The following is a 23,294-nucleotide window of genomic DNA, read 5'->3' as shown; positions in this document are numbered from 1 at the left end:
CCTCACCATCAGTCATCAATTAACCTATATCCCTCAATAGATTGGAGACACAAAACATCTGCCGCTGCTGGAATCCGGGTCGAAGGTCCTGATCCGACGTGGTGCTTGTCCAGTCTAAGGAAGAGTCCCGATTTGAGGCGTTGACTGTCCATGCCCTCCACAGATGGTCAATGGTGCTTAATTGTCACATGTACAAATACCCACTGAACTGCCTGATCCGCTGAGTTCCTACAGCACTTTGTGTTTCACTCAACAGATTATCTGGTTATTACTTTTGTTGCTATTTTGCGGTCTCACTTTGCATAAATTAGCTTTTGAGCATGCTTCCCCACCTAACACTTTCTGAAATCTTTTGGAACATGTTCAGGACATGAAAGGCACTGTGATAAAGACAAGTCTATTTCCTTCGATTTATAAACTGACATTTTTCCTTCCAAAATGCCAGGAATCACAATATTTATTGTCCAAACTGTCAAAAGGGCATACCAATAGATTTGGTAAATTATTATAATAACTACATTCTGCATTCTTTATCTTTCCCTTACCCTCTACCTATTGTAGTTGAGTTTGGCTTCATTGCATTTATGTATGGCATTATCTCACTTGAATGGACAGCATGCAAAACAATGTTTTTCATTGCACATCAGTACACGTGACAATAAACCCAGGCCTAACAAATAATTATTTCAACTATTAGATTAGAATAACATTTAATTCCAAAAATAAAATCATTTAATTTCAAAGAGCATAGGTAGATAAATAAGACTTTAGCCATAGCTGTTGAAAATAGCATGATAGGAATGGATAAAACATGGACACATAATGTAGTCTTATCTACATTTGGACCATGATGCTAATGAGTTTTGAAATTGTACTCTTGGTAGAACTCAAATTAGGCATTAGTGAATAGATCATTGTTAAGTTTTACTTGCTACTTGGTTAATTTGCCTATGACAAAGAGTTGGTTGGTGGGACTGTACCCGGGCAGACGTAACACAAATCCACTGCACTCAATTGTTTCTTGAGATTATGGGGAAATGAATCAAATTGGCTGAAGACTGCCTACAAATGTCTCTGCCTTTTGCACTGATCTAATGTTTGTTATCAGATGAGTTAGCTCCACCTATGATTTTTTACTTTCACTATTTAGCATGCATGTTGCAGATTAACTACTGTGACATCTAATTTTTAGATACATTTAGCACTGGTGTGCTCGTGAATATTTTCTCCAATACATTTAGAATCGGTTAAGTAAGAAATGTCACCAGATCACTTTTTTTGCTGACAAAATCCATAATGTTCACAATATGAAAAGATACTGACAAGCCATCATAGGTCTAGAAAAAATAATATTTAACCAGTGATACAAGTTTATAGCTTAAAGTTACGAACATAACCTCAACATTTTGCAAAGTTCATGGCGACTAAATTAATTTTGCATTTTTCAAAGTTCAAGATGATCATAAAAAGATCACTGTAATTTACCAGCAGAGTTTGTGTGTTCACCACTCCAGATTTGCATGCCTACAAATAAACAATTTTGTCACCAGTATCAAATATCAATCCGATGAAATATTACCAAATGCTCATGTTTGGGATTGAATGGCAAAATCTTTTAAACAGACAATGAGATCCAAAGGTGATCGAATGGTGGCAATGTTAAAATCAGAAATAGACGATTTTATTTCATGTCCTATTATCTTGGATTTTTTTAAGCAAGTAGTCCATCTGTAGATTCAGGTTTGGCTGTCCTGTTCTCGTTTTTTTACAGAGCATTTTATATCTTTCCAGTTTTTGTTCTTTGTATTTCCTCTGTGCCTCTTCTTTATCCTTTTGCCTTTTTTCTGCCGCCTTAAGGAAAATTAGGAAGAAATTAATAACCATACTTAAAATAAGCATTCAACAATATTAAAATAAATGGGCAATAATCATTTGCACTCCTACCCTTAGAAACAAGGCAAACATACTTTGTTGGCACACTGTATTGAACATGAGAAGACCTTAGATAAAGGAAATCAAAAGCAAAATCTTGTTGCTTGGTAGTTCTGGGTAGTAATGCAAGTTCATAAGTTCTAGGAGAAGAATTAGGCCATTTGGCCCATCAAATCTACTCCACCATTCAATCATGGCTGATCTATCTTTCCCTCTCAACCCCATTCTTCTGCCTTTGCCCCATAACCCCCGACGCCCTTACTAATCAAGAATCTGTCAATGTCCACCTTAAAATATCTGCCATGGCCACCTGTTGTAACAATGTTTTCTGTATTTTTTCTGGCTGTATTAGAGTAGCTTAATGATTATCCAACTTAAGATCAGTTGACATAGATGATCTGCTAGTATGACAGACAATCATAGACAATATGGCACAGAATAAGTTACATTTTGTCAAATTCTTTAGATGTCTTTCGCCATGGAGCTGAGATATAGGGTGAGGTGGGGTGCTGGAGGGGTGGCAATTCTGAAAATAAAAGCAAGGCAATATCTTTAGATTAGAGTGCAAATTAGTCCCACAAGGCTTCTTTCAACGTTCATCTCTCTCACTGCTCCCCCTCTGAGTTCTGCTGCTCTGCTGCTTTTCAACCATGCTTCTGGCTTCATTTCCAGGCCTGCCAGTCTGGGCTCAACCTCCATTCAATCCCCCACCTCATTCTCCGCTACATGCTGGTACCTGCAGCCCCTCGCTCTCTCTCTCCTGCAGCTCTGGGCCTCACTCATGCAGACCTGCAGGCTCCTGACCGAAAACATCTTGTATCCATGATCTCCAGAGATGCTGCTTGCCTGCTGCTGAATTTCTCCAGTGCTTTGTGTCTTTTTACAGTAAAGCAGCATTCGTATCTTCTCAGTATTTCACATGATGTCGGGTAAAGCACACAAGCCTGGATTTGCAGGTTACTGAAGAGTTTACAGCTATTTTATCCACAGTATTGTTTCAGTCAATCGACATGACAACAATAAATTGCAAGGCCTGGTTTTGCTCAGGCATCATTACTTTGAATTGGTGATCTTTAGCAACCAGTGAACAACTGCAGATATGAAAACTGTTGGCACTAAGCTCATTGTAAATTCATTTCTGCAAGTTCATTTGCTTAACCTAATTCGAAACAATCTAAAAACACCCCTGAGCCCAAAACCCACAACATACTTACTTCTTTTTTCTGCATATGTTCTGCTTGTCTTTTCTCATATTCTTCTTTAGTTTTTTGATACGATGACTGTTTCTTTTTCCTAGTCATAAAAAACATACAGTATGTGTAATGGAGTAGGTTACAGAAAGGAAACACACTAACAAAACATGGTGTAATTTGTGCTAAAGTAAACCAACTCAACGACTGTCATAGTCATTCATTTTGTTTGGTGTTGGTTTATGATTGTGTGTGTTATTGCTTATTTTTATTGCTTATTTTTATTGGTTTTATTGTTGGACTGTGGGTAATTTTTCATTTCACTGCGCAATTATGTGTATGTGACAAATAAATTGACTATTGATTGACTATTGAATCAGCAATTTCTATATTTCGTTACAGAGCAGGCTATTTGGCCCATTGAGTAAATGAAGGCTCACAGAGCAATCGTATTCCCCCATTAATTTACTATCAACCAACCTCACCGCTTTCCAATAAACTCTCCCCCTCCCAGATTCCACCATCCATCCACACAGAGGATAATTTACAGTAACCAAATCCATCAACTTGCATGCCTATGGGCTGTGTGAGGAAGCCAAGGTGTCTGCAGAAAACGTGTGGTTTCAGAGAGAATGGGAAAACACGACATGGACAGCAATGGAGGTCAGAATCAGGTTGCTGTAGCCGAGATTCAGTAGCTCCTCCCACGACATCATTGTGCCACCAGTTGATAAAGAAATGCTTCCAGGCTAAATAATTATTTGTGAAAGTAAATAGCAAGACAAAGGAGTGTCAGAGGATGTTGTTTACCTAGATTTTCAGAAGATTTTTGATAAAGTGCCGCACATGAGGCTGCTGAACAAGATGAGAGCCTATGGTATTAGAGGGAATATACTAGCATGGATAGAAGGTTGACAGAGGACAAGACCGCCAGCAGGCCCAGCTTGCTTGCTGCAGACCGAGGATGGAGAACCCGAGTTGGTCCAACTCGCCCACCACGGACCGAGGCCACGCAAGAAAGGACCATCAGGCCAAGGCCTGTCGACGGGAGCATCCTCTGCTCGGCCCGAGCCACTGGTGCCGACGGACATGGGGTCGCACGAGCGGTTGCCAAACCCAGACAGGAAGCTAGCCTCGGAAACCTGGAAGGGTTCGAGGCTCATCTCTCGCTCGCCCCCGAAGACCAGGAGCAGGAAGGAGAGAGTCGGTCCGGCAGAATCTGGACAAAGTGCCAGTTGGAGGGGTTCTGGGGAGAGCACAAAAGGCTGGGTCTGAGGAGAAAGCCGACACACAGGTGAGGGGTAGTGGCTGTCGGTCGAGGGCGAGCCGTGAACAGATTGCAGGCCAAGGAGAGGTGGTCCGGCCACCAAGAACAAAGAGGTAATGAATACTTTGTAACTTTGTCGGCACCAGATACATGGCAACTCTTTGCGTACTTGTGTGTTGTAAGCATAAGAAAGAGTTTCACTGTTCCTAGGTACATGTGACAATAAAGTATCATTGACCTCATTGAAACTTACACTCTAGCAAAAGGCCTAGACAGCATAGATGTGTAGAGGATGCTTCCGCTAGTGGGAGAATGTAGGACCAGAGGACACAACTCAGAATAAAAAGCACATATCTTTAGAAAGAAGACGAGGAGGAATTTCTTCAGTCAGAGGGTGGTGAATCTGTGGATTCCAATGCCATAGACGGTGGCGGAGGCCAAGTCATAAGGTATTTTTAAAAGCGAAGATTGATAGGTTCTTGATTAGCAAGGGTGTCAAATGTTATGCGGCAAAGGCAGGAGAAAGGGGTTGAGGGAAAGATCAGCCATGATTGAATGGCGGAGTAGACTCGATGGGCCAAGTGGCTTGTTTCTGCTCCAATGATCTATAAACTCTGACCAAATCAACAAAACAGACCACTTTACATAAGATGGAGAATGGGCAAATGGATGATGTCTTTTAAAGATAGAAGATGTAATGGAGACACCAGGATAGGATATCCTTATTTTTAGCTAGAAAATAATGGGCAGCGCAGTTGTGCAGCTGATAGAATGGCTGTCTCAAGCACCAGACTCGGGCTCGCTCCTTCCTAATCATAGGTGTTGCCTTGTGTAGTTTGTACATTCTCCCCGTGACCGTGTGAGTTTTTTTTTGGTTCTCCAGTTTCCTCCCACATCCCGAAATAGTGCAGGATTGTAGGTAATGGCCTTTGTAAATTGCTGCCTAGTGTGCAAGGAATAGACGACAAAGCCAGATAACATTCAACTAATGTTTAGTTTAGTTTAGATACAGCGCGGAAAAAGGCCCTTTGGCCCACCAGCGATCCCCGCACATTAACACTATCTTAGTACTAGGGACAATTTACACATACACCAAGCTACATACCTGTACGTCTTTGGAATGTGGGAGGAAAACGAAGATCTCGGAGAAAACCCACGCGGTCACGGGGAGAACGTACAAACTCTGTACAGACAGCACCCATAGTCGGGATTCAACCGGGTGTCCGGCGCTGCAAGGGCTGTCAGGCAGCAATTCTACTGCTGTGCCACTGTGGTACATGTGAACAGGTGATGGAATGTTGGCATGGACTTGGTGTGCTGAAGGGCCTGTCTCCATGCAGTGTCTCTAAACTAAAATTATTCTAACCCTTCTCATACTATGTGATGTCTGGAGTTTATGGAAGACATCGAAGAACACAAATTCTTTCTAAACCAAATTATCAAAGAATAACCAAAATCTCTTACTTTTTAATTGTCACTTTTTGAGAATCTACTTGATTTGTTTCAGATTCTTCACGTTTGGGTTTCTTTGATTGTTTCTTGAGAAACTCTTCTTCAGCCAGATAGAGATGACGCAAGTGATCTGGATAATTGTCTGTATACTCGACTTCTTGAGGTAGCTGTTGTCCCTTTTCTTTTCTCAGTAATTTCTTGTACTCATATTTAATCTTTTCTTTCTGCTGGAAGGCAAATCCTTTTCCTGAAAGTGAACATTATTGGAATTAGATCAGTCTTGACTGTGAAACATTACCGACATCAAATCAATAGACACACTGCGTTTATATACATCACTTAATTCATATAGTTCATGTGACAGTTTATTCTTCCATGAAGGAAATATAAAAGGTGGAGGAAATTTAAACGGTGGGATCACATCAGAGGAAGAAGCATATTGCAAATCTCAACACAACTATTTAATAGGAGTGAGAAGACAATGTTTCTTTTAAAACAACTACCTTATTTGCAAGAAGAATGGACATTACTGGAGACTGCCCAAATTTTGTAAATAGTTAAAAAGCGATGAAATTGAAGACAAACAAAATGGTTAAAAAATGTGAAACGAGAGATTAAAAAAATCAGGTTAATGAAATAATTTTTTTGCAACTGATCAAAAAGCCACAAAACTGTACTTTCAGAGAGCATAACATCTCAAAAAAAACATTTTCAGAAAATGTAGATTACAATAATTTCATCAAGTTAATTATTGCCAGCCATAATTTAAGAAATCACTTTGAAATTTGACTCCTCATAGAAGCTTTCAGTTGCAACAAATCAAATTTATTTTTGGGTAGGAAATCCACTCAGTCAGACTGTACTTGGCAAAACTCAAGCACAGCAGATGCAAGGGACTTACCAACATTAACAATTGATTTATTTTAATGTTTTTAATTTGTTTAAAATGTACTTGTTTTTAATTATATTTAATATTTTAAGTAGATTCAAAGTATTCAGAAACATTAAACATTGTTCCAAGAGTAGAAATGTCCATGATTTTAGCTAACTCTTGTCCCATTGAACTTGTTGCTTCCTACCTTATCTGCTGTTTCTATTACTTCTTACTTACATGCATGAGAACTTTGATGTCCTCTGCCAGTTCAACAGTTTCCAGTTGGCAACATGCCCATCTTCACCATGGATGTTCAAACCCTCTACACCTTAACACACAACAGAATGGCCGGTTGAACAGAACTCCCGAACAGAGGCCCAACCAGTGTCTCTCTGTCACTATTTTCATTCATCTGGTAGAACTCGTTCTTACACTGAATAACCATCCAATTTCCCTCTACTAGCACTCTACTTCACCTAATGAAGCTAGTCCTCACCCTTAACAACTTCTTCTTCGACTCCTCCTGCTTCCTCCAAGTCCGAGGCCTAGGTATGGGCATCCACATGTGCCCCAGCTATGCCTGCCTCTTTGTACTTCATGGACTTCATCAACTTCTCTACCAATTTCCATCTTGCACTCAAATTTACTTGGATCATCTCCGACAACTCCCTCCCCTTTCTTGATCTCAGTCTCCATCACAGGAAATAGACTATCGACTGACATCTATTACAAACCCACTGAGTCCCACAACTATCTCAACTACACTTCTTTCCATCCTGCTTCCTGCCAAGATTCTATCCCTTACTCCCAATTCCGCTGTCTACGTCGCATTTGCGCCTAAGATGAGGTGTTCCATACCAGGACGTCGGAGATGGCGAAGATTTGAGGATGATGTGTTATATGCAACAGCTGATGGGGTGTAAGGTAAGGACTAAGTGGACTGTCTCTGTTGCGATTTCTCTAACTTCAGCTAGCCCCGGCATTCCCTCTCTCTCTAACCCTCACCCACCCAAGTCACACTAGCTTCTCGTCTTCACCTATCAAACAGCTAAGAATGGCCTGTTTCCTTTATCATTGTTACATTTTTGCATATCTTTCATTCATTGTTCTTTATCTCTCTACATCATTGTCGATATCTCTAGTTTCCCTTACCCCTAACCAGTCTGAAGAAGGGCCCCAACCCAAAATGTCACCCATTCCTTCTCTCCAGAGATGCTGCCTGTCCCACTGCGTTACTCCAGCTTTTTGTGTCTAACATAGTATTTAAAACAGTACATCTATGATTGTATAGGTGTACAAGTGGCTGAAATTTGTACAGAACTCAAAAAACTAATTAATTTTGCTATCATTTTTTATGCTTCTTTTAGTTTTACATGGACACATCTGACTCTAGTCTTCCATTTCTACATTCATCTCAAGGGATTGAGTAGCAACCAATATCCATACAGGCCCACAGCATCCAAAGCTATCTCGACAAAACCTTCTCTTGCTCTTCTTTGAGTAAGATCTCAATTTAATTCAGTTTCTGTTTCAGTTGTAAAATTTTCCACACCAGTGGTTCTGGGATATCTGTTTTTCCATAACTGTGGCTTTCTCTCCACCATAGTTAATTGATCTATCAATCACATCTCCTTTCTTTCTCTCATCTCCGAGCTTTCAACCGCTCTCCGCCTAGCAAAAGTACTGCACCTGCCACTCCCACCTTCATCTTCCACCCTTCCTGTTTCCATATTGAATAGATTATTTGCTGCAATTTCTGCCATTTTCAACATGATTCCACTACCAACCAAATTTCTTCTCCTGTCCCTTTAAAACATTCGAAATGGTCTATTCTATTTGCAACTTCATGTTTTGTTCTTCAATCTTACAGTAACTTAATATGAAAGCCCGTTCATCTCACTCCTTTCTAGAATCCACAAACTCAAAACAGTTAGAAGCAGCAAGGGTGAGGCAGCACATCATTTACATTTCTGTCATTTGGTGCTGATGATATGCTCTCTCTCACTCTGCATGGACCAAACGGACACAAATTAGTGATCTGCTTCCAGAATATGTCCACATGATGTACAAAGAGGACCCCGAACTGCCTTTTGCCCTGAACTCTGACAGAAGTCCCTGACTGAGCTGGACTACGGCGCTCAAATGGGTTTGCTGCCGATTAATCGACAAAAGGTGGCGAGTTGTGATTCGTGAACATTTCGTCCAACAACGTGCGACCACACGGCTAGTAAAAGACGGACCGCGCTCGCCATCCTCACCTTCCTTCACGCTGCCCCAACGCGTCTTGAAATGATTGGGGTTCCTCTGGTACGTCTTCTTTTTTGAAATCGTGGAGGTCTTGTCTGCGCGACACGAGCCCTGCTTCGCATCACGGTTCCCGGGCAGTGAACCGTCATCACCTTCACAGGGTCCCGGCGATCCGCCGCCGCCACCGGATTCCCGGGATCCACCGCCATCACCACCGCCGCCATAGAGTCTCCGCGAACCGCCGCCGCGTCCCCGCCAACCGCCGCTCGGCGCCATCTTGCTCCCGCCGCCGCGACCCCGCCAACCGCCGCTCGGCGCCATCTTGCTCCCGCCGCCGCGTCCCCGCCAACCGGCGTTCGGCGCCATCTTGCTCCCGCCGCCGACGTCATGCGGGTGCGGGCTCCTTCCCATGACGCTGTGCGCGTACCCGCGCGGCCTCCATCCGCTCGCTGAGGCGCCTTCAGTCTGAAGAAGGGTCTGGACCCGAAACATCACCCGCCCATCCCTGCCCTCCCCTCTACAGATGCTGCTCGTCCCGCTGAGTTACTCCAGCACTTTGTGTCTAGTCGTGTTTCTTTTAAAAAAATAGAGAGATCGAGGATCTCCAATTAATATCAAGGAGATCTGCTACGCAGAGTTGCACAGGCAGCGCCCGGGAGGTAGTCAGTCAGTCCTGACTGTCTCTGGAATGTTCTAACACCTCCAGTGAATCCCCCCCCCCCCCCCCCCCAGCCTTTCCTGCGAACTTTTTGGTTTATTGGCCCACTCACAATGTCGCTCTCCGCTGACGTGGGCTTGGACTTGGTGAAGAGCAAAATCAAACGTCTCACCGACTTCCTGGACTTTTACCTCAAAATAGCGAACGTGCACACAGTTGATTTTTACACCAAAGACGTTTGGAATGGGCTTGTGGCTGTGCCACCTGAAACCGTCATCTCGGGTGTCCTCTACCCGCGGGAAGAAAGTACAAGGGGTAAGCACATTGCACCAGGAGTGACAGTTCCCAATAATGTGTGCCAGTGAAAACTGCACAAGAAGCAGATATTCATCTGGATCTTATAATAACACTGTTGATTGGAGCACACCTTCCCTCTCTGCCTGGAAATTCGCCCTTTGGGGATAATTGGAACATAAATTGAATTGACAAGTCTGGTCAAGCTTATTGTTATATGCACAAATATATGAGGTTGTAGAGGTTCATGTGTTGTATAAACACCCGTTGGAAAGTTTGGGCAGCGTTCTTGAGGCCGAAAGGCATGCGCAATGGCCTCGACCTTGGTCGGGAGCGGAACCGCTCCGTGCTGGTTGGTGTGGTGGACAAGGAAGTTGTTGGAGGTAAGGCCAAACTGACACATGGCAAGGTTGATGGCCAAGCCATGTTCGGTGAGCGCCGGAGATGTGCGCGGTGTTCCTGGCGAGAGCGGCCGGCGACGAGGATGTCGTCGAGGTAGATGAACACGAAGTGCAGCCTGCGGTCCATCGTGTCCTTGAGCCGTTGGAAAGCTTGGGCAGCGTTCGTGAGACCAAAAGGCATGCGCAGGAACTCAAAGAGCCCGAGCGGGGTGATGAGGGCCGTCTTGGCGATGTCGTCTGGACGGACCAGAATCTGATTCCCAACCCATCCGAATTTGGCGGAAAGTTTCTGCTTTCTTATTTCATTTCCCCATTCCGATTTTGCCTCACATTTTTCCACGAACACATGCCTCGCCGCTTGCCCGGCCTTGCTGTTTGCCTTGCCTCGTCGCTCGTCGGGGCGGGCCTCGACGCTCGCCGGGCCGGACCCCGCCACTCTCCGGGCTGGGCCTCCCCACTTAGCGTGAGGCCCGTTGATGATGAGGTGAATGGGGGGGGTTTGAGGTGGGGGGAGGGGGAGTGAGGGTGGGAGGCGGAGGAAGGGAGGGGGACGGGGGAGTGGAGGTGGGGGGAGGGGGAGTTGGGAGGGTAGTGGGGGGGGGGGGGACCGTTGTGATTTGCTGTGAAGACCACTGGAGCAAGTATGTCTTCAATGATTTAGGTATGTGCAGTTTTAAATGAAACTTTCTTCATAACTTAGTCATACATTTTATGACCATTGTTCTATTATTCAATACCAAGAGAATTGGGATGTGTAATGAAAAAGCAAAATAGAAAAAATATTTCTGTTCAATAACCTTTCTGTAAAAGGTCTATAATTCTATATTCGGCAGAATGTACTCATGATAGGCCTAACATTGCACATGTAGTCCTAGAACTACAGACTGTTGGAAATAATAGTTTTTCACACATGAATGTAGCGCAACGCATATTATCATTTGGCGTGCATACTTTTTATTTGCTGAAAAATTGCATTAGGCGCCATATTTGTTTGAGGATAATTGGATCATAAACTGAATTGTCAAGTTAGGTCAAGCATATTGTCATATGCACAAATATATGAGGTTGTAGAGGTTCATGTGTTGTATAAACACCCGTTGGAAAGTTTGGGCAGCGTTCTTGAGGCCAAAAGGAATGCGCAATGGCCTCGACCTTGGTCGGTAGCTGGACCGCTCCGTGCTGGTTGATGTTGTGGACAAGGAAGTTGATGCAAGTAAGGCCAAACTGACACTTGGCAAGGTTGATGGCCAGGCCATGCTCGTTGAGCCTCTGGCAGAGCTGCCGGAGGTCTGCGCAGTGTTCCTGGCGAGAGCGGCTGGCGACGAGGATGTTGTTGAGGTAGATGAACACGAAGTCCAGCCCGCGGCCCACCGTGTCAATGATTGGTTGAAAGCTTGGGCAGTGTTCTTGAGGCCGAAAGGCATACGCAGAAACTCAAAGAGCCCGAACAGGGTGATGAGGACCGTCTTGGGAATCTGATGGTAGCCCAGACAATCCCAACCCTTCCGAATTTGGCGGAAAGTTTCTGCTTTCTTATTTCATTTCCGCCATTCTGATTTTGCCTCACATTCTTCTGCAAAACACATGCCTCGCCGCTTGCCCGCCCCGCCCTGGAGGGGAGTGGGAATGTGGGTCGGAGGGGAGTGGGGCGGCGGTGGGGGGGAGGGGGGAGTTGGGCTGAGGAGGAAAGTGGGGGTGGGAGGGGAGGGAATGGAGGTGGGGGGAAAGGGGGAGGGTCGGGGGGGAGGATTGTGGGGGGTGTGGAAGGCACATGGACCATTGTGATTTGCTGTTGAAGACCACTGGAGCAAGTATGTCTTCAATGAAATTAGGTATGTGCAGTTTTACATGAAACTCTTCATAACTTAGTCATACATTTTATGACCATTTTTCTTTTTATTCAATACCAAGAGAATTGGGATGTGTAATGAAAAAGCAAAATAGAAAAAACAAAACAAACAATTTTTTCTTTGTGTTGTAAGAAGTATTTCTGTTCAATAACCTTTCTCTAAAAGGTCTATATTCTATAAAAGGTCTATAATGTATTCAGCAGAATGTACTCATGATAGGCCTAACATTGTACATGTAGTCCAAGAACTACAGACTGTTGGAAATAATAGTCGTTTTTCACAGATGAACGTAGTGCAACGCGTATGCGCATTTGGCGTGCATACTTTTTTTTGCTGAAAAGCTGCATTGCGCTCCATATTATGAATTTTGATGTAGAATTCTGAATTTTGGACATCAAAATCATGAATTTGTAAAATCAAGTGTTGGGAGGCCTGGTAGCCGCATCCCAGATCAATCTTGGAAAAAAACCATGGCACCATCCAGGTTTGCCTGGATGTGAGGGACAGGGTACCGGTCAATTCGTCATGGCGCAAGGCGATCGACTCGAACGTCTCAGAATTAACGAGATGTCCTTTCACGTCGACCAGCAGGGAGTGCGCCCAGAGGAAGTCGGCGCCCAGCAGCGGTTGTGAGATGTCGGCGATGGTAAAGGTCCACTTGACGGGACAGGAGTTGAAGTTCTGATGTTGCTGCTGTTGGCAGCGGCCAGGGGAGGCCCCTTTCCGGAACGAATGTTGGTGCCCGATGGGGACAAAGCATAGACCTCTGCAGCCGTGTCAATGAGAAAACGCTGCCCCGAATGACGATCCTAGGTGTAGAGGAGGTGATGATTTTGGCTGGCCGCTGTTGTCATCACCGACAGCCAGCCGAGGCGTTTCCCGAATGTGTGCAGGGTGGTCGGCATCGGCGGGCCTTGTAGCCCCACCTTTGGTGGTAGTAACACCACTTGTCCTTGCTGACGCTGTTCGTGGCTGATGTCATGGCCCGCTCCTTCCGTGGTGGCTGAGACCGCCCGCATGACCTGCCAAGGCACCGCCGCCACCCAACTGATGGTGGCTCCACCTTGCTGTTTGACCTGCCTCAGCACGGGCTGCCAGCCACCGGTGGTCGATGAAATCATCATCCGTGAGGAGCAGGCAGATGTCCTGTTCGAAAAGGAGGCAGGTCTTGTATCCATCGGTTTGCGGTCGCCTAGGCCATCCCTGTCGCAGCGGTTGAGACCAAAAGTATCCTTGAGGAGCGTTCTGATCCCTTCGTACTTGTCGGCTGGGGGCTGGCGAAGGTAAACGATCAGGTGCCCTGCGGTGTCCTGGTCCAGCGCACTGACCACGTAGTAGTACTTGGTGACGTTGGCAGTTATCTGGCGAATGTGGAACTGAGCTTCTGCTTGTTCAAACCACATGTCCAGAAGGTGGGCAGTTTGAGTGAAACTGTGTTCTGCTGATCTGGGTTGTCTCCCCCAGGCATGATGAAATCCAAAGAGGCCATTTTGGATCATCGGGGTCACCACTGTAGAGGTTCACGTGTTGTATAAACACTCATTTTAATATTTAACTGATGCAGCTCAACAATTAGTACAAGAGGGCAAGGTGTGTTAACTTGTTGACTGTGAGGTGAAGACTAGCTCCGTCGTTCGCTGCACAACGCCAGCAGATTGCCCAGGTCGACCTTGATTGGTCAGCCCAGATCACGGCAGGTTCACGCGAGTGCTCGAGCTCAACGAACAACAGTTTGAGACCAAAGTGGCTCAGCCTGCCACATGAACCCCCCCGGAACTGGAGAATTGTAGGCGGTTAGGCTGTCCAGTGAGGCGGCCTGATCTTGTGTATGTGTCACCTGTGTTCGGGGTTGCAGTTGGTTGAGTTGAGGGCAGCTTTGGTCGTGACTGTGGAAGCCCTCTGCGGCGGGGCTGTGCCGCCTGCACTGGTTGGTCAATGTCCAAGTGTGCCGGCTTAAGATGGTGCACGGAGACAGTCTCGTGTCGATGATGAAAGTCGTGGTGTCGTTTTGCAGTACTCTGAAGGGTCCCTCGTAAGGCTTTTGCAGTGGTGTAACAGTGGGAATTTGGCGAAGGAGGACGTACTCGGTCCTGGAGGTCGGGTGGGACATATGTGGCTGTGAGACCGTGTCAGGACGTTGAGACTGGACAGAGTGTAAGCGGGGCACCGTACACCAACTCGTCCGAGGAAGCGCAGGGTCCTACTTCGGGGCAGTACTTTTGCCTAGCATGACCCACGGCAATTCGTCAATCCAGTCCGGACCCGTGAGCTGTGCCTTGAGGGATGCCTTCATGTGCCAGGGAAAACGTTCCACTAGGCCGTTTGCTTGCAAGTGGTTGGCTGTTGTGTGGTTCAGCTTAGTGCCAAGCAGCCATTGCTGACCACAGCTCGGAGGTGAACTGCGTATCTCTGTCGGGGGAGATGTCCGCCGGCATGCCAAAGCGTGCTATCCTGTGGGCAGTGAGGGCACGTGCACAGGTCGCAGCGCAGGTATCCGAGAGCGGGACAGCTTCCGGCCATCTCGTGAATCTGGCCACGATGGTGAAGAGGTGGGTGACACCTCTGGATGGGGGCAGCGGTCCAACGATATCGACGTGGATGTGCTCGAAACGTCAGTGTGTCAAGCCAGTGTGCCAAGTTCTGCAGCGGCACCTTGATGTGTCGCTGAATCTTCGAGGTTTGACAGGGGATGCAAGCTCTGTCCCAGTTGCCGACCTGTTTGCGCAACCCATGCCACATGAACTTGGCTGCCATCAGTGCCTTTGTTGTCCGGATGGAAAGATGAGCTCGGCCATGAATTATGTCGGAAATCCGGCGGCGCCAGTCAGCGGGGACTGACCTCAGAGAAGCTGCCCACAAGATCTTACACAAAGATCTACTGAATGGATTTCAAAAACTTCCCTCAAAGTCATTATCTCGCAGGCATAAACCCAAAGAGATCTCTGACAAACAAGCATAGGGACCAAGTTGAGGTGAAGCAATAACTTGTAACAGGGAATGAAATAAGATATACACGTGAGATTAAGGTAGAAGCTAAAATATCTTGATATTTAAAAAAACAGCCTTTTTTAAAAGTGAACTATTTTGAAATAATCATTGAATGATAATTTATAAATATGAAATTTGTGGGGTTTTTTGAGGACAGTGAGATTGTGAACAATAATTTTGGTTTGACATACCATTAAACATTAAGTTGTAATGTACCTCATGCAACACTTTTTTAATATTTTCAGAGACACAAGAGATTGCAGATGCTGGAATCTCCAGTTCAAATCCAGCATCTTGACCTGAAACATCGCAAATTGCTTTCTCCCACACATGGTGCTCGACCTGCGGGGTTCCTCTAGTAATTTGTGCTTTGCTTAGTATTTTAATGCTATTTTACCGTGAGAATACTTAATTAATACCTTTAAGTTCCTGACAGTTTATAGTTTTCTGCAGACTATGTTGGGAAAGTTCCCAACAGGGCACCCTAGGGAGAAACAAGGGATCACTGTCAACACGACTTCTGAGTTTCATTGTGCATGCCATAGAAGTTGATTTACTCTGTAATAATAGTGAGTGCTGGTAACCTCATTATTTTATATCATTACAGATTCCAGTCCAGTGAGTTAGAAGAAACGGTTAAACTGAAATTTGTATAATTTCATCAAATGCTTCCTTTAGTAATAAAATATGTTAATATGTGCACTAAAATTTCTTTTCAATTTCACTGAATTTCTATTCATCTTATTATATAATTTTCATTGTGTACAAATTAAATTTTATTTTCAGATGTATACTCAGAAATGTATAACTAGTACTTTCAAAGCCACAGGGAATTAAGTGATTTTCCTTTTATTATCCAAAGCAGGAAATTTCATGAAAAAGCAGGAATTTCATGATGGAGGCCAATCAGCCCATTTTGTTCATGCCAGATAAAAAGGAGCTACTCAGGCTAATTCCATGTCCTAGCTGTAGATACAAGCCTTGTAAGACATAGCAGTTCTAGTGTTTATCCAGGTATTTCTTTAAATACAATTTAACTTGTTGCTCCAACCTATCCTTCCAGTAACTTCCAGTCCCCACTTTGCCCCTCATTTTCTATCAATTATCTTGAATCTATATTCCCTTGTTATTGACTTCCCTGCTGAAAGTCGAGTCATCCAGAACAGACTTGTCATGAATGTATGCACTTCAGTTTGAAGAACTAACATGAGTGCTCTTAAGTGACAATGGAAACTAATGCACAGATTTTGTCAATATTCTTGACCAGAAGGAAAAGGTGGCTCAGTATGGGATCAATCCCAGAAGCTTAACAATGTGGCCGCTTACATGGGAATTACTCGGGATCACTCGTTACCAAACCTTGGAGTTTGCACACCATTGGATGACCTGCGGCAGGAATTGTGGAGGGATAAACAAAAAGGTATGTACTCTTTATTTGTAATGGAATGTAGTGAGGAATGTAATGAATGTCACAAAAGCTGGGAAATTGGGTCACTTGGTCCTTGTTGTTCCTACATTTCACCAAAGCCTCTTCCTGCCCTTCATCTAATCCTATCAATGTTATACTGGGTTCCTTTCTTCCTCATGTTTATCCACCTTCTCTGAAATATATCTTTGCTATTAACTACTTATAGTAGCAAATTTCAGGTTTGGTAACCATCCTTTGGATAATGAAATTTCTCCTAAATTCCTCATTTGATTTATTAATGGCCTCTTTATTGCCACTGATATGATTTCCACTGCACATGCTACCTTCTACGATCTCATGATTGTAAAGACTGCCATAAGGACATCCTTCCCCCACCCTCTCCACCTACACCAGCTTTGTTTTTATATAATTGAATCTTCCTGTTGTGTTAAAATAAGTCAGCTGCAATGTTGTTGTCATTTAGTTCCCATATCAATCCTGGAAATCCAATGTGCCCATCTTCTTAGAAAATCAGAAAAATTGATCAATTTGACCATCTTTTTTCTTTATTCCTAAACAAATTTAATTCTGGATTAACTTGTCGTTATTGAACTTTTTTCAGATTTGAAACTATCTGATCAAGAACTCAGAAGTCTGAGTTCTTTGTTTTGTTTGTTTTTTAAATCTGCTTCAGTGTCTCTTTGTATTCTCCAACTAACTATGTTTATTGTTCCTATCATCATTCTTTCTTGTAACATAGGTAGTTTTGTACTAAAGGTAATGTCCTTTGAGAGCCTAGATTGTGTTACAGAATGTTTAATTGTATATTTCAAACATTTACAAAAAGATTTAAATTTAAACAAGAAGAATATTAAATGGCCTCCTAGCGAAGAACCAATACTTATCCAACTGGGTATCACAAAATGCTGGAGTAACTCAGCAGGTCAGGCAGCATCTAGGAGAGAGGGAATGGGTGACGTTTTGGGTCGAGACCCTTATCCAACTGTGGAATATTCAAAAATATGCTCAAAGCCTCCTTGAAGAACTGTAACATCCTCATTGAATCTTGGGAAGCTCTGAAGAATCATTCGAAATGGAGAAGGAACATTCAAGAGGTACTCAGAACCTCAAGTTCATACCTAGTTCGGAAATAGAAGCCCTGGGCTGACAGTGGACAAACTCTATCACATCCCCTGACTTTCAGTCTGAAGAAGGGTCTCGACCCAAAACCTCACCTATTCCTTCTCTCCAGAAATGCCGCCTGTCTTACTGAGTTACTCCAGCATTTTGTGCCAATCTTCAATGTAAACCAGCATCTGCAGTTCCTTCCTACACAAACTACCTATTGGACATATGGGCCAGGCGCTCCCAGAAGTCAATGAGATATTACATTTCTTCAAGGAGACCTGTAGCACCTCTTGCCTCATTTATGGAAAAGTCTGTACTTTCCACATCAGCCTGACCAGCCACCATGAAACCCACCAAATTGGAGTGCAAGCAAGTCATCCTCAATCATCACTGCCAAAGAATGGATTTGTTCTGCTACAGTTAACCTTTGTTAAAACACTACAGTTATGCCCTGTGCCAATGATAGTAAAAACAGTCCAGTTGTGTGGTTGTCTATCAACTATAGCAACTGAAAAGTTATAAATAGAAAATATCATAACGTTTACAGAGTTAGATGTGTGTGCTACATACAGAATATTTCAAAATAATAATGGCTTGATTTAAATACCCTTAGTATGCGAGCGTTGTTTCCTCTTTAATTTAGTTTAGTTTATTATCACGTGTACCAAGGTACAGTTAAAAGCTTTTGTTACGTGCTAACCAGTCACAATGGATGATTACAATCGATTCATTTACAGTGTAGATACATGATAATGGAATAATGTTTAATGCAAGGTAAAGCCAGCAAAGTTCGATCAAGATTGTCCGAGGGTCATCAAAGACGTAGATAGTAGTTCAGCCCTGCTCTCTGGTTGTGGTAGGATGATTCAGTTGCCTGATAACAGGTGGAAAAAAACTGTCCCTGAATCTGGTGGTGTGTATTGTCACACTTTTATATCTTTTGAATTGAATTGAATTGAATTGAATAAATGTTATTAGCCAAATATGTATACATACAAGGAATTTGCCTTGGTGCTTTGCTCACAAGTAACAACACAATATACAGTAGACAATTAAAAATAAAACATTATAATTTAAACATGTGAAGATTGAAATAAAATACCAGAGCACAAGAAGGCAACAGACTTTTTGGCTTTTGAATAGAGCTATTACTTGTGGAAAAAAAGCTGTTTTTATGTCTGGCTGTGGCAGCTTTGACAGTCCGGAGTCGCCTTCCAGAGGGAAGCGGTTCAAAGAGTTTGTAGCCAGGGTGAGAGGGGTCAGAGATTATCTTACTCGCTCTCTTCCTGGCCCTTACAGTATACAGTTCGTCGATAGGGGGATGGTTGCAGCCAATAACCTTCTCGGCTGATCAAATGATGCGCTGCAGCCTCCGGATGTCATGCTTGGTGGCTAAGCCAAACCAGACCATGATGGAGAAGATGAGGACAGACTCTATGATGGCAGTATAAAACTGGACCATCATTGCCTGTGGCAGATTGTGTTTTCTCAGCTGCCGCAGGAAGTACTTCCTCTGTGGGGCCTCTTTGACTGTGGAGCCGATAGTGTCCTCCCATTTAATGTCCCTGGAGATGATGGTTTCAAGGAACTCAAATGACTCCACAGATGTGACTGTAGTGTTGTTGATGGTGAGTGGGGGGAGGGGAGGGGGAGTTCTCCTAAAGTCTACAATCAATTCCACCGTCTTAAGAGCATTGAGCTCCAGGTTGTTGCGATGGCACCAGGACGCCAGCTGTGTCACATCCTGTCTGTAGGCAGATTCCTCCCCATCCACACATAATCCAGTCCACACATAATCAGTCTAATCAGGGTTATGTTGTCTGCACGTGTCGTTGCCTGAGGGGAGAAGAGGGAGTGGCCACGGTGCAACTCGTCCTTGCTTATGCTGCTGGCCTTGCCTTGGCAATGTGAGGTATAAATGGAATCAATAGAAGGGAAGTTGGTTTGTGTGATAGCCTGGGCTGCGTCCACAATTTGCTGCAATTTCTTGCGGTCCTGGATGGAGCTGTTCCCAAAACAAGCTGTGATGCTTCCTGATAAAATGCTTTCTCTGGTTCACCTGTAGAAGTTGGTGAGTGTTTTAGGGGACATGCCAAACGTCCTCCATCCCAAGACCATTGGGTTGAATAGGGAAAAAGCACTTACAAAATGATTGGTACAACAATATTTTCACATGTCACAATCTTAGAAGGTTCAGATGTAACGTTAGGAGTTATAGTTTGAATGTTGACGCTATGTAAGAACAAATTAACTTGTATCCAGAACTGGCACCAGGTAAGTGGATGCATCAGCTTTCATATAAGCCATTTCTTACCTGGTTGTTTTTTGTTGCTGCTTGTGAACTCAAGATGCCATAAATGTGCACATCGTGAGAAGAACGTCTCTGAGCAGAACCGCTCAGAAGAGTGGGAGGTGATGTGGTAAAGCAATGCCTTTCAGCAATATTAAAACATACCAATAGTAGGCTAGTGATTTTTTTTATTATGAGTCCACACGTAATATAACAAATAGAACAAAAGGGTTCTTTATTCTACAAAGGAATAAATGGTTCTTTCGGAGCCATTGATTCCGCTGCTTAAGATGTATGACAGCCACACAAGATGAGAGTGGAAAAAAAACAATCCCATTTGCTCCTGGATTTGACATTTAGAATATCACAACCAACATAAGAGGTCAGTTTGCATATGTAAGAAACCTGAATGTTGTTTCAAGAAATGCTTTGGATGACTAAAATTCACCCAAGGCTTTATGTTGTCTGTCCAGATCAGACACAAGTCGCAGTATAAACTTTGGAAACATATTTTCTGTCTTATGGCTATCAAGAAGTTGAAATTGTTCTATATTATTATGAAATTAGCTTCGACGTTATTTCTTTACGTAATAATACAGCTTACATTTCTGAGAAAGCATTAGTATTGGATGTCAAAATGTCAACCTTTCATGTCTAAACATCAGGCAGTTTCTCAGCGAATGAGTAAAATCTCAAAATACTTTCTATTTTCTTAGAAATGTTTCTGAAAACCAGCACATTTATGAATACAAAGAAGTCCCATGAGGTTGAAGTGATGTCTGAAATTGTTGCATGTTTTGCCAAATATTGCAATATCCAACAGGTGAGAGAACCTTTTATGATTTATTTGAAACATTCTCGTAGTGCAGTAGCACAATTCCAAGTCTGTTTAAAACAATAATATTCTTAAAGCAAAACTGAGTCTCTAGTGTAGTTACAAGCCTAAATCCTTTTAATCCAGGATATGTTATTCATGCCAAGAAAATGCTAGCCCTAATTCCTTGATTTATTCATTTTCATGGAATATCTTTCCATATGTGGAATATAAGATGGTGTGAAAATAGTGCTGGTGGAATGCCAATGCTTTCAGTTTATGTAGAAATTAATCTGTCATGCATTTTGACAGAGGCACATTTGGTACTGTTAATCCTGAAAAACCGCCTTTCCATCTTGTGAGGACTTTTTCACAGAATCATGAAAAGGATGACCAAAAATTGGGCCGTAGTCTATTTAAGTAACTTACCTAGTCATATACAATTTTAACTTTCAGTCTGATTTCTTCATTGCCACTTCTTGATGTGTCCTGCTCACTGGCAGAATAGGCTTACCAGAGTGGGCATGATAATAGTAAACATTCAGGAGGGAGCGATCCTTGGATATTTTAGCATTACTAGGCCCCATGAGGTCTGATACTACGTTAAATGGAGTAAGAAAATCTCCTGATGATATAATTATCTAAATCTGTCGCCTGTGATTATTCAGTACTAATCCATTTTGAACACCATTTGGGAGAAGGACTGATGATAGTAACAGAACAGAACAAACTCCATCAGTATCCATCATTAAGAGTGACTTGGTAGCTCCAACTCTGATGAAGTTGGCTGCTTCCTGAAGGTAGTAGGTACGAGACCGGGTCTGCAGTGGTGTGAGAGAAGCAATATGAGGGAAGAACTTGCCTGTCTCCATTCCCACCGTCTATCTTTTGTGCATGTATCTATCCATGGCAGTGTAGTGTTGGCTGGAAATACCAATTCTTACAGTGATGATCTGAACTTCTTTTTTGAATTATTCATTAAAGGAATCTGGACATCACTGGGAAAACCACATCTTACTGTATTTTCTGGGTAACCCTTGAGAACCACCTCTCTGAATTGCTTCTGGTGATAGTCCTGCCACAATCAGTTAAAACTTGTTTTAGGTGAATACCAGCTAATCCTGAACATTGAAACATGAAATTCAAATTTCAGTGAAAGTGGAAAAAAATGGGTGGTGTAATTAATGTATGAATTGTACCTGCATCCCTGGAATTATACTCTCTGTGCCAACCTCATGAAATGAAGTTAGTATAGCCAATGTTTAACATAAACAGTGAATTTTAATCAAAAAATATCCAGGAATTACTGGTGGAAATGTCAGTGATGTCTAAAATGTTTCATTACAGATATTAATTAAGGACACTAATCAGACAATATTGAATTTTGTTCTAACAGTGGGTGTTTTAAAAAAAAGTTTCATTCCACACTGCACATCAAGCACCATACTGTTCTCTGAAAATAAATTATAAGCCAAAGTACATGCAAGTCTAAATTAACTTTGAAATTTATATTAAAACTAAAACATAATATGATGTATAAATTTAATTTATCATGGCTTCTTTGTTTCGATGTTAGATATTTTCCAGCGCTCCAAATCTCCTGACATGACTTCATCAATGTTATAACCATTCATTATAACCATACAATGTGCAGAATTGATTTAAGTCAATGATATCCCTCATTTCATTTTACAAATTTGGCAGCAGCACTATTGACTGTCTCTTTTCCTGTCCTCAAAACAAGCATTGATAAACAGTTGGTGATTATAGCTCAGTCCAGTTGACCATAATGTATGTCAAGCTTTCTCGATTTTTGAAGTATATTTTGTTTAATAATTTATTTATCTATCCTATTTTTGAAAAGATTCAGCAAGTGGATAAGCAAAAAAAGGTCAGTTTCTACACAATTTTCTCAGTGACAGCTTAAAAGTGGCTGTTGACAAGTGGTATGTTTTCCACATGTGTCATGTGTTAATCTGTTTATTTTGTATTTGTAATACCTTCTTTGAGTATTTGATATGAGCAAATCAAATATTCAGATAATAGTATCAGTAAAATAACAATCTTTTATGAAAGATAATCTATTTCACTTACTGACATCACTGTTTTTAGACCACTTTTGTGTAGCTCTCTGATGATACTGATTTACAATTTACATTACAATTTAATAGTCTGAAACGGTTAGATTTTTCTGATCTGGCTGCCTTATCAATCATTGCTTTTCTGTGTTATTTGTATTTCAGCTGCATCTTGCACTATTGTCCCTTTTGACAAAACACACTTTTCACTCATATAGGTATATGGGATGAGCTGCCAGAGGAAATAGATGAGGCTGGTACTATAACAGCATTGAAAAGACACTTTGACAGGTACATGGACAGGAAAGGTTTAAGAGAGATATGGGCCAAATGTGGGCAAATCTAGCTTAGAAGGGGCATCATAGAAGGACCATTAACATTGTTATTCTTGGCTGTCTGCAGGAATCCTCACATGAGCAATAG

At 42.9% G+C, this 23,294-nt stretch overlaps 2 protein-coding genes across 2 annotated transcripts; one reads left to right on the top strand and one right to left on the bottom strand.

Annotated features, from left to right (window-relative positions):
- Positions 1-527: 527 nt before the first annotated feature.
- Positions 528-9,469, bottom strand: LOC144590440 (thyroid transcription factor 1-associated protein 26-like). The gene is made up of 4 exons (XM_078395054.1): positions 8,974-9,469; positions 5,854-6,088; positions 3,147-3,225; positions 528-1,851 (listed from the first exon to the last, which is right to left on the bottom strand). The coding sequence occupies exons 1-4, from the start codon at positions 9,452-9,454 to the stop codon at positions 1,687-1,689; spliced, it is 960 nt and encodes a 319-aa protein (XP_078251180.1). The 5' UTR covers positions 9,455-9,469; the 3' UTR covers positions 528-1,686.
- A 264-nt stretch (positions 9,470-9,733) lies between these two features.
- On the top strand, positions 9,734-22,684 carry LOC144590441 (putative methyltransferase-like protein 25; the record flags this gene model as incomplete). Its single annotated transcript, XM_078395055.1, has 4 exons — positions 9,734-9,935; positions 16,421-16,573; positions 20,696-20,802; positions 22,658-22,684. Coding segments are annotated over exons 1-4 (489 nt in total), but the record flags the coding sequence as incomplete, so codon positions are not given.
- Between the last annotated feature and the right edge of the window lie 610 nt (positions 22,685-23,294).

This window comes from Rhinoraja longicauda, unplaced genomic scaffold, assembly GCF_053455715.1.
Source record: "Rhinoraja longicauda isolate Sanriku21f unplaced genomic scaffold, sRhiLon1.1 Scf000193, whole genome shotgun sequence".
NCBI classification, from domain to species: domain Eukaryota; kingdom Metazoa; phylum Chordata; class Chondrichthyes; order Rajiformes; family Arhynchobatidae; genus Rhinoraja; species Rhinoraja longicauda.
This window is presented reverse-complemented; position numbering and strand designations above follow the sequence as displayed.

Bases quoted from the DNA above. Each gene is read 5' to 3' on its own strand.
- LOC144590440 (XM_078395054.1), bottom strand. From the start codon at position 9,454: ATGTTTCGGGTCCAGACCCTTCTTCAGACTGAAGGCGCCTCAGCGAGC. The intron at 6,089-8,973 runs GTGAGGATGGCG...GTTCACTTTCAG, and splicing joins TTGGGGCAGCGTGAAGGAAG to GAAAAGGATTTGCCTTCCAG. The intron at 1,852-3,146 runs GTAAGTATGTTG...ATTTTCCTTAAG, and splicing joins AACATATGCAGAAAAAAGAA to GCGGCAGAAAAAAGGCAAAA.